We start from the raw sequence: 12,142 nt of genomic DNA, 5'->3' as shown, positions 1-12,142 counted from the left end.
ATTTGGGTATGAACATAAACATGACTTGCAAATAACAATGTACTCGTAAACCCCTAATGTAACGCTGGAAGTTTTTTCCAAGACGTTTGTTACATACATATTTTAAGATAAGAGTATTCACTTGGGATAGCGAGTCAAATCGGCAAGAAACGGCACATAATGTCCAAAGAAATTTACTGTTATAGTAGTACCAAAAATGGAAATATAAACAATTGATCGGAGGTCATATAAATAGAACATTATTTTTTTTTTTTTTTCTAAAATTAGTCTAAATTTATAAAATGCTATAATGAAAAGTTTTTATATGTGTAGATAATTCTTAATTTGTTCCTGATTCTTAATCAACATCCATTTGTAACTCTCCTTAAGATGTAATAGGTTTTTATACCCTCCACCATAGTATGGAGGGTATATTAAGTTTGTCATTCCGTTTGTAACACATCGAACTAATCATTTGCGACCCTATAAAGTATATATATTCTTGATCAGGATAAAATTCTAAGACGATCTAGCCATGACCGTCTGTCCGTCCGTCTGTTGTAATCACTCTAGCGTCCGCAATAATTAAGATAGAGTGCTGAAATTTTGCACCCGAGGGTCTTTTTTCCATAGGCAGGTCAAGTTCGAAGATGGGCTATATCGGTCAACTCTTTGGTATAGCCCCCATATAACGGTACCTCCGGATTTGAGGTATTTTGACGTTCCTCGCCACATTTGCAGACCGAATAATTAGGGTTCCTAGTGATCAACAAACTTATATCCCAAAGGATATGGGCATAGGCCCATGTTTTGGTATAGTCCCCATATAATGGTACCTCCCGATTTTCGGTATTTGGAGAATTTTAGCCAAAATTTTTAACCGAACTATCTGCAATTTGACATTTGAGGTTCTCAGTGGTCATGAAACATCTCCACGAAACATCGTCACCATAGGTCCCTGTTTTGGTATAGCCCCCATATATCGGTACCTCCCGATTTTCGGTATTTTGAGAATTTTAGCTACAATTTGTAACCGAACTAGCTGTAATTTGCCATTTGTGGTTCTCAGTGGTCATGAAATATCTCCACCATACCTCGTCAACATAGGTCCATGTTTTGGTATAGCCCCCATATAAAGGTACCTCCCGATTTTCGGTATTTTGAGAATTTTAGCCACAATTTGTAACCAAACTATCTGCAATTTGACATTTTAGGTTCTCATCACGCCATAACGCGGATGTTCGACTTACGGCGCATCTGTCCTTCGGGGTTTTTAATAAACACACCAAGGGCTTTCATCTCCAAAAGGAATTATATCTGCCCCAACATTTCTGTTCACAGTGTAATTTAAGCAATAGTGGGAGGCAGTAGGAGTCTATCCATTGTCGAAAAGTTGTTCCACCTAAAATTGTGAAAGGACCCAAATTATTCCATTTTAATTAAGACTATTTTATGGTGGAGGGTATAAAAAGTTCGGCCCGGCCGAACTTAAGGACTTTTTACTTGTTTGTTATAGAAAAGAAAGCCCAATACTCTGTGTACAGATGAGTACTAGTGGACACGAGGGATCGCAGATATCAGCTGGTCGTATGGAGGAGTTCCCCAGACAAGGAGCTCGAGCACTACATGTTAAATACATTAACATATGGTACGACTTTCGCCCAGTATTGCCGAATTTGACGATTTATCGTCATTTTGACGATTTTTTGGCCCAAAATTGAAAAATGACGATTTGACGATTTTATGGTCCAAAATGACGATTTTTCACTTAAGCCAGAAATGCATGAAATAAAAGACGATAACTACATTTTGACCAAAATTTCACGAAAGATTTTAAGGAAAACAATGTTCCCAACTCGGTTTTTGAGCTTTTTTAATGCAATTTCCAGACGGAGTGGCTGTATTTAGGCACATATCTGGAATACAGGTATTTTCATAGTTTTTGCCCCACATTCAAATTACAACAGCTGAACATTTTCGTTTAGTTTTGTTAATGGATGAAAATCTTCCTTGAAAACTTTTCGAGATAAAATAATAATTGTATCTATTTTGTTTTAAAAAAAATATGAGTCCAGCGGCATGAAAAGTAAGTTAATAAACTTTTCATGCCGCCGTTTTTTATTGATTTCCGACTGCCCAACAACCAAAATGTACGTGTACCGACAAACATGGGCGGAAGGAAACTATAATCTACTGAGTGCAGTTTTTATAGCGGTATTTAAGTGATATTGGGTTAGATTTATTGATGTGGGTTGTATATCTTATGTTGCCAGCCTCATTCACAAAAATATCAGCGAAAAATCGCAATAAACGGTAACCAAACCGGGTTTTGGACTATGTTGACGATTTTCAAAATTTTGATGACGATTTGATTTTTTTGACGATTTCCGATCAAAAACTGTCGGCAACGCTGCTTGCGCCCCGTATCTTGCTACGAGATGTCTGAAAAAGCTACCAGGTACGAATTTGCATAAATATTGGGTGCTCCACCCCTTCAGCGAAATTTCTATGTTGACGATGGCATGTGCAGATCCGACAGCTTAACGACCGCAATGGAGTTGCAGAGTCAGCTGAATAGGTTATTGTCAGAAGCAGGGTTCAGATTGCGAAAGTGGTGTGCCAACCACTTAAAACTATTAAATGGAGTCCCACCAGAGGATAGAGAAGTAGACCTCGACTTCGATAATTCATCAACCAATGAATTCCCCAAGCGGACCGATTTTTATTTTTATTCCTTCAAGTAACGAATAACTTTTGTGAACACCCTTATTTTAAGGAAAGCCAACGATTCGCCAACATGGCATGGGAACGAACTGCTATGGCAAATTTGTTTGCAACAACTTTTTCTTGCGCAAATGAAATTTAACTTATCTCGATTTTATTGAGGTAAAACAACAACATAGGCACTTAAAAGTTAAGTGTGTTGACTGGCCACCAAGATTTTCAAATTACAGTAAATGCTACATACTTTTAATGTTTCCAAGTTATCGGAATGTGTGGGGAAAGCGACGAATTTCCGTTGGTCATTCATTATTGTTTTATGTTGGAGGGCAAACAAAGAAATTTATGAAAGAACTTTTCGACATAAAAATCAAAGTTATTATTTCCTTTCATCTGGATAAGCTGAGAATAACAGATATTAAATAGACAAAGCTACACAATTGCAGCAACTTCATTGAAACAATGAGACCGAATGTCGCTATTGTCCTTGTTTGGTTAGGTAATTGTTGTTCAGGCAGTTCTAAGTCGCTTAATTAGAGTAGTCTTGACTCGAATACATGAGAAATGCAGTAACTAGAATTTTGATTATCTTATTATTTGAGATATTGTGATTTTGAAAATCTCTTCATCAAAGGAGTTTTAGGTTTTTTTTTCTTCAACATCGCATCGTTATGTGAGTTATTGTTAGAACAGAAACACAATGACCATTTAATCATAAAAATCCCCAGTTATGGCCAAACTAAGGCAAGTTTGAATATCCCACAAAACCCTAAAGAGGTTTAGTGTAACATTAACACAAATTCCCCATTTATTACAAAGACCAAAATAGCAAAACTGTTTATGAAGCTACAAAGAGGCGTTTAAGTAAAACCGAAAGTGTTTAACGAAATGGTTTCATTCCGTTTCCCGCTCTGCCCACTTACCAACCACCATTGAATCCATCTTCATTGAAAGACTGTTTTTTTCGTTTCTTTTTTCAGTGCTGGTGGCTTTTACAGTATTTTAGTTACTTGTATTTCAACTTGCCACACTTCATTTTCTTCGTTGGAACACAAAGTGGAGCAATACAAAAAGTGGTACATTTTCGTTTTAGTTTCGACACAACAGATGTATGTACGTAGTAGATAGACTCTGGATCAGGCATAACCAAAGTCTATGCATACTCATTATTTGCTTCATGTCTGTTTCAAAAAAAAAAAAAGCTCCAGCACATTCACACGTTCAATTCTGTGAGGTGGCCAACGAATATATGGATCAAAAGCGAGCCAGGGCTTGAATGTTGGTAAATGGTTGAAAAAAGAACGTTTTACGTTTAAACGTAGAAAATTGAAATCAGCAAAACAAAATAAACTGGAATACAGGCTGACAGGAGGCAGGCTGACAGTCAGACACACAGGCAGACATTGAAAATCCACGGATTTAATTCACACACAGACTGATGCCGGCTGTGTAAGTATCCGTATGGATACTGGCAGGAGAAAGAGAGTTTTGTTGTATGCATGGGCTTTTAAATTCGCCTTGTCATTCATTGTCTACTCGGAGAAGATCCATTCAAAGCGGCCTCTGGGAAAATATTACGGCGGTAAAAGCAGCGGCTCGCTGTGTGCCGTGTGCCACATGGCGAACACCCTGTGTACGTGTATTGATTTCATAACAACGCTAAATTTTTCATGCAAATATGTATGTATGGAGCAAATACGAATATTCCCCGGAGCCCAAAGTGATGGCGGAAGTAATGGTTATGAGGTTACCCGCCCACTCTCGCTCACTGTGTCTCTCAGTCTACTGGCACCGGTTCCTTTTGTTTGTCTCGCTAACTTATGTATGGGTGTATATCTGGCTGAATGAATGCGTGTTTGTATTTTTTGTTGGAACGTTTAGTAAAGCCACTGTAAATGTGCGACACTTCTATGAAAGGGCAGCCGTGGAGAAGCTGTGGTGGTGGCATCAGTGCTAAAGTCAAGCTAAATTGTCACACAACGTGATGCTAGATAAACAAACTCTCAAACGCACATGTACTATGTGTTCTTAGAAGAAATGTGTGTGAAATACATACATACAACACAAATACCTTAATGGTTGTTGTTTTCCCGTTGTATATGTCGTTTTTGTTGCTGCCATTTACCACCTTTTGCATCCACGTATTTTGTCTTATTCTTCTTGCTCGTATGTACAGATAATAATAACTATGATGCTGATGATGAAAATGCTCACATTCAATGGCGACATATGACTTTCGTTTACGTAGAACATGCCATCACACAGCGGCGCAAGCAAAGCCGACAATACAGGCTACAGTGCACACTATGAGAAACACTTGTTGTTGTTGTATTTACTTCCTTCCATAGTTGTAAAAATGCTGATGGCAATAACGATGATGGCAGTGATGATGATAATGATCCTTTCCTCCTCCCTCTTCTCCCCATGTTCGCCATATCACTGCTTTTACATTAACAACGTTTATATCACGGGAACAGGTCCTCTGATTGTGGCAGTTTACTTGGCATTGCTATGCTTCCAAAGGTACAAAATCACTCACAAACACCAGGCCACATCTACATGAACGGCGACGAATAAACGAATATATGTATGAATGAATGAATGAATAAGTAAACGAAAAGACGAAACGGGTAAATTCAGTGTTGCTCCTGCTGGTGTTAATGATAACACGAACGCTCACACACACACACATCCTGGCCACACGCATACATTTGTACATAAACAAGAAGAACAAGTGAACGGAAGTGCCGTGTTTCAAGGAAGAATATAAAAGTTTGGTTAAAGACTTTCAGGAATAATAATACAAAACACCATATAGACCACAGCATCATCAGCAGTATTATGAACGAATGAACGGGCACACAATGATGTTGGCGATGCAGAGAATGTAGAAAATACGACAACAATGAGGATGATCATTGCCGTAATTGTGTTTACGATGACGACAACGCATTGGATAATAATAATAATAATAATGATGATGATGGTGGTGATGATGAGGACAATGCTGTTCATGATAATGTTGAAGATGATTTTGCGTTGTTAAATATCGAAAAGCCGTGTGAGGGGTAAGGATACACGTTTAAATCGCATAACCGAACACAAATGAAATACAGCAACAACAATAGTCTACGACAGAAACAGAAATAGCTGGGGCCATCAACATCAGTAATGACAATTGAAATTGAATTGGTGTACAAATGCAGAGCCTACAATAGCAAACTATGTCGTCACTATAATATGCAGAGAAATGTGTAATTCCGCAACAGCATAATGAAGAAAACAAATGAGCGTTTATGAAAACGGTACTGTTTAATATAACATAAAATATACACAGCTTTCTATTTGATATCGAATAACGAAGACGAACGAAGGCATTACAAAATGTTTAAGTTCAGAAGTTCGCATTTGAATAAAGCCACGAAAACATGTACTTATGGAAGAAAAGGATCAACGTCGGGCAGGCCGACTATATGCAATCGTACGCCATCATGATTTCAATATAATTTGGCGAAATTATTTCTAGACCAAATTCCATCAAATTTTTCAAATTGCGTCAAAAGTGGCCATACATGGGGTGTTTGGTGCCTCAAATAGATGAAATACGAAGAAAATATATGTATGTATGTATATGGGGCTATATCTAAATCTGCACCGACTTCAATATAATTTGGTAAGCCCCTTTTTACACCAAATTATGCCAGACATTCCAAATGTATATTCAAAACTGAACCGATTTTCACCAAAAGCAATAGCGTTGACCACGCTCATAAGAAATGAGACGACCGACATGCATAAATCGAGCAAAGTGATGCTTTTAAATCATCAAAAGTAATTATGTAGTTCAGTCAAACCAGACATGCGTATAAGGGGGAAATAGAAAAAATTCCCACAAAGCTGAATTTTAAGGAGAGCTAATGGTTGCAATTAAAAGTAATGTCCTAAAAGTACCCATCGATACAATGTGGCAAAAGAAGCTATTCAGGGTCAAAGGTAATTTTTTTGGAGGCCTTATTCAGTTATTTGCATTTTTCTCAAAAACGGTAAGACTTATTAAAAATCGGCTAAAGTAAAAGTTGTATATTTCAAAATTCTTTACAAGAATGGTACTTACGAACTTTAAAAAGGAGTGGCCGTTCTGGTTATTCTGTTGTCCAACTACACATGTGGAGAAATAAGCTTGATGATCGAAATTTTTTGCAAGTGAAAAAGGAAAGCCAAGGACTCGAACCCACACAGCCACCAAATTATGTGACCGGTTTCGCTGTTAGTTGGGCAGCTCTTTCGATCATCAGGCTTAACTCTAAACGAGAAAATTAATAAAAATCATTAAACAATGATCTTCGTCCTAACAGACCAAGGTTCAAAAAATAAAAAAACAGGCTGAGCCCGGCTGGGATTTGAACCCCCATCCCTGAAAACATATAAAAAATGTTGTCATGGTGTGTTAGCGTTCAAAGCCAAACTCATAACTTCAGAGTCAGCGCAAAAAAGCGTTTATCATGAAGATATACTATTTAACGGCCAAATATCCGTTATTGTATAAAAACACATTTGCATTTGAATAACCAAAAGTTCTAGGACAGAGAAGCCGTTCGTTCCACAGTCGATATGTCTGAAGAGCTGCCCAACTAACAGCGAAACCAGCCACATAATTTTGTGGCTTCGGTGGCATTTCCCATTGTGTTCTTTAAAAATAGTAGATGAAAACTCAGACTTATGTACCACAATTCTTAACAGCACGCATTCTATTAAAATGAATATTCCAGATAAAAAACTATATCAAAAGAAAACAGCGTTCCATGAGAAAGGAAGATTATTGAATTTAATTTAGTCAATTTTACTGATACGGGATATTGCTTTGCCACCGGCCCATATTAATCAAATGGAAAACGGATGACACATTTCCTTGACTTCCTCTCCATCCCTAACCACAAAAGTTTTACCTTAAATATGCTATTGTACTTTAGCTTTGTTCAATATTTCAAAATTAATAAGGCATAAAGTTGCTCGTTTAAAATAAACTACAACAAATTCTGATGTTGCCATCCCCGGCAACAAAGGTATGGGCAACAACCATGGCAACTGGGTGTGGGAACAAAATAGCATTTCCTGATTCACCAGCAACCGGCTACTGAATGTGACTGCATGGCATCCAGCCATTTGTGAGCTGTACTGGCCATTTAATTAGTAACGTGAGCTTGGCGTTCTACGAAGAGGAAACCATGAGACATGATGGTGTGGCTGTGTGTGTGTGCCACAAATATTGGTGTTGTATGGCGCCAGGTGCTTTATTAAACAAAGGACCATCTACCGTTTGAATTTGCAATATATTCTGTAAACGAACCTTGCTCTACTTCGCTCTCCCTCATTCATATAAACCTAACTTTACAAAGAATTCCGAATACTTGGAGATAGGCAAATACATCGTCTATACGCGACCAATGTAACTGTAGAACAAATCGACAATTAATCAACTAAGTAAACTGTTGCAGCATCCAAGGCCAAAGACACCAGTTTTAAATTTATTGACCCCTCCCCCCTTCCAAGTCATTCGGTTTTCATGTATTCAAATCAAGATTCCATGCCACCTTAACACAAACACCCACACACCAATCACCTTCATCGTCTGTAACGTCGTTTCAATTTGAAATTGCAAAAGTGGTGGAGATGTTAAATTTATATCTGTATTACGCCATGTCCAATGGTATTGTGTGTGTATGTGTGTGTGCGAATGTCGGATTCCACGGAAGTTTAGAGTTTCGTTTGGCAATTAATAAGCTGCCAGCAAACGCTTCTAGTTAATAAATGTCGTCAGGAGGAAATTAAATTGGTCTCTGGAGAATACAATAGGTAACACGATGACAAACACCAAGAACATGAATGCTATAGCGGAAGAGTTGTAGGTGTTTACGCAGAGGTCTTTAGCTTACGTCTATGAGAATTAAAAATAATTCAAATAACTATAATTATGACTAGCGGTTGGGGACAGTGTGAATATACATATCTCCCATTGTTTTAAGCATATAGTTTTAATTAATTTCCCTCCATTGGTATTCTAGTACGCCTCTGTCCTGTAATTACGGTTACAAGCCGAACTGGCGTCAAACCATTTTAATTAATCTTGTATGTAATCATGCTTTGTTGTTACATCATAACCTGTTTGTCCTATGAAATACGTATCAATCTACATAATAGAAGGGGTTTCGTACGTTCATGGGACCATCCATCAACAGGTGCAGGCAAAGACTTGATATATCCGAACAATTTCTGTATGCCTTTGATTGTGTTAAGTAATTGTTGTGTTTTTTGTTTCTTTTCAGGCGTGCAATTCTAGCCAACACGGATGTCTCAGGCACAACCCCATGGCAAAGTGCTTTCCTACACGACTATTGGGGCACACCGTTGACAGATAGCGGTTCACATGGCTCATATCGTCCATTGTGTGTTCTCACTTTTCGCTTAAACTTTCTGCTGAGTGGCTACAATCCATGGGGCTTCCATCTGGTGAATAATCTTTTACACTGCCTGGCCACTGGTTTGGTGGTAAAGCTGGCACGCCACTTTCTATCCTCGGTGTGGGGGGTGTTTGCGACGGGTGCTTTATTCGCTGCACATCCCATACACACTGAAGCTGTGGCCGGCATCGTTGGCAGAGCCGATTTAGCAGCCTGTGTTTGCTATTTAGTGGCTTTCCTGACATATATGCGTCACATAGCGTGGCGGGAAAGGGGAGATCCTATGCAATGGCTAGCTTTAAGCCTCACCATCCTGACATCCGTTGTCGCACTCTTATTCAAAGAGACGGCCATCACTGCGCTGGCAGTATGTGGAATTTTTGATGTGATACGCGGCCTGGCTGGCTTGAAGGACAAGCATCGTCTGCGTAGTCTCTGTGTGTTGGGATCGATTTTAGCCGGTTGTGTTTATTGCCGTTTGGCGGTCATACCACGACCTCAGACTTTATTCTCCACAGCTGACAACCCCATCGCAAAAACAAATTCGATGTGGACACGCTTCCTAACATTTCTCTATTTGCCCGTATTCAATTTCAAACTGTTGCTAAACCCACAAGTGCTTAGTTTTGACTGGGGAATGAATGCCATTCCTCGCATCACCAGTGTGTGGGATGGCCGCAATGTGTTGAGTGTAGGCTTCTACAGTGCACTGACTCTGACCGCATGGCGCAGTTACTGCACACTACTGAATCGTCAAAAGCGCCTCCATTTAGACCAGAAGCCATCACTGCTGTCAGCAAGCAGCTCATATAGTGATACAACGTACCACCTGAAGCCACAAACTCAGCGGAAGTCACGAACCAAACGAAAATATTGCAAACAGGTACAGTGCCAAGCCACAGGAGCGGAGACAGCGATAACAGAACAACCAGATAGCTACTACATGATGAGGCCATCATATACTGCAACAACAACAACAACAGTGCATCACAGCAATGCAACCTCCTGCTCATACCTGAAACAAAAACTTCTTGGCATTTCCCCACCACAGCTGCCCGTCTGCGGTGACTGTAAGCTGGAATTGAGTTCTCTGCACCACTGCACCTCGTGTAGGGTATTGAACAATAACAATAACAACAATGTGTTGACGCTGAGCTCATCGAATGTGTATCCCAGTGAATGTTGCTGTCATCAGTTAATGTCTTCCAGTGGTTCCGTTGGGACGCCACAGCTTTTTAGTTTTGCACTCCACAAGGCCATCTCATGTATGGTAGCGTCACGTAGTTCGCGCAGCAGCAGCAGTTGTAGTAATTCCACAACGGCTAGTAACAAAAGTTCAGATAGTAGTGCTTCCTCCACCTGCAGTTCACAATCATCCAAGTCCTCCAGTTCAGTGTTGCTGTCACACAGAACGTCATCGTGGTCCACACAGCAATCACACGAAGATTATCTCCTATCGCACATGACTCCCAAATGTGCCAATGCCAGTATTTTACTAATGGCACTGGCATTCCTCACCTTACCTTTCCTGCCTGCCACAAATCTTTTCTTTTACGTGGGCTTTGTAGTAGCCGAACGTCTGCTCTATCTACCAAGTGTGGGATTCTGTTTATTGGTGGGGTTTGGCGTTACTAAGCTCCTTGACCGATTCCATTCCAGCAAGAATACGAGAAATCACCAAATGATTTTGGTCAGCCTGTGTTTTCTACTGCTGGCGATGAGTGCGAGAACAGTTCGCCGGAATCTGGATTGGAGAGATGAGGAGAGTTTGTATCGTAGTGCTGTGCAAATAAATCCACCTAAAGGTATGTATCACATATATGTACATCTGTAATATCATTGGAATAATGGAGCTAATATCCACATCTATTTTCAGCTCTTGGCAATTTAGGAAGTGTCCTTAGTTCTCTGGCTCGCTACAAAGAAGCCGAGGAAGTTCTGTTAGAAGCCATCAAATATAGACCAAATATGGCAGATGTACATTTTAATTTGTAAGTATTTTTTGATGTTTTTAATATAATTAACTTTATTTAGTGGAATGGGAAATATCTATACTGATTTTCTCAAATCCACCGATATGTAGGGTTCATATGCGAGTGTGTGGAAATTCACTATATGTAGGCATAAAATACTAGCGAATCTTTGGCTGAGAGATCTTATTCAATCAGCATTATAAATAGCTACATACATTTATGTTCTCTAGATAGGGATACGTGTTATATATACGTACATATATGCACATTACCGCGGCCCAAAAAACTGAATTTTTTCCATTTGATCCAGAAACCTAAAAAACGACATTTTTAAAGCAAAAACCATATGTATATATGAAATTTTATGGCGATCGGTAAACCCGTGTCAACGGAGCTATATTTGTTTTCATAGTTATTTGTTTGGGACCAAATGTATATCAAAAGTTGATTAAAACTCCTAAAAAAACTCATTTGTAGTCCGATTGACATAAAATTTGGCACACATCATATTTTCGATCTAACGAATAACTCTACAGAAAATTGCGAAAATTGGTACATATAGGATAAAATTTAAAATATGGCAAACATTTTATGATTGGAATATAAATATGTAAATATAAATAATCAGCGGAGCTGGACGCCTCCTTTCTGCGTAGGTACCACGGCGTTGGTTATCACTGCAGGAGCATAAATAAATATCATATGTCAGGGGTACAAATCAACATACTCGTACATACATCTGAATAGGTTTGACATTTTTTCTTTTTATATGTTAAGGTATGTTCGGATGTGTTTGTATTAGAGATCCATATTATTTAGTTTTTGGGAGTCCTATACTATGTCAATATTCACAAGAAAAAACATAACGGTGTTGCCTTATTTTCGGAAAATATCCCAATTATAATAAAAAAAATGTACAAAAAGGTGTCCAATTTTTGCGATCATCAGAATAGGTTTGAATCATAAAATTGAAAAATTGTACTACCCATTAAAATATTACGCAGTTTTTTG

At 38.8% G+C, this 12,142-nt stretch overlaps 1 protein-coding gene across 2 annotated transcripts in view; it reads left to right on the top strand.

The window, feature by feature from the left end:
- The window catches only part of Tmtc2 (Transmembrane O-mannosyltransferase targeting cadherins 2), a 126,920-nt gene that overhangs the window by 94,948 nt on the left and 19,830 nt on the right, over positions 1 to 12,142 (top strand). For both annotated transcript variants that reach the window (XR_012409771.1, XM_073964967.1), the window contains exons 5-6: positions 9,024 to 10,963; positions 11,035 to 11,149. Coding sequence is in view for 1 of the 2 variants with exons in the window: in XM_073964967.1 (XP_073821068.1) it covers positions 9,024 to 10,963; positions 11,035 to 11,149 (2,055 nt within the window). In the remaining variant the exon portion in view is untranslated. The remainder of the gene's footprint in view (positions 1 to 9,023; positions 10,964 to 11,034; positions 11,150 to 12,142) is intronic.

The sequence above is a fragment of the Musca autumnalis genome, unplaced genomic scaffold, assembly GCF_047663935.1.
Source record: "Musca autumnalis isolate F117 unplaced genomic scaffold, ASM4766393v1 scaffold_2, whole genome shotgun sequence".
Lineage (NCBI taxonomy): Eukaryota > Metazoa > Arthropoda > Insecta > Diptera > Muscidae > Musca > Musca autumnalis.
Note: the sequence above shows the minus strand (reverse complement) of the source record. Positions and strands in the feature narration are given on the sequence as shown.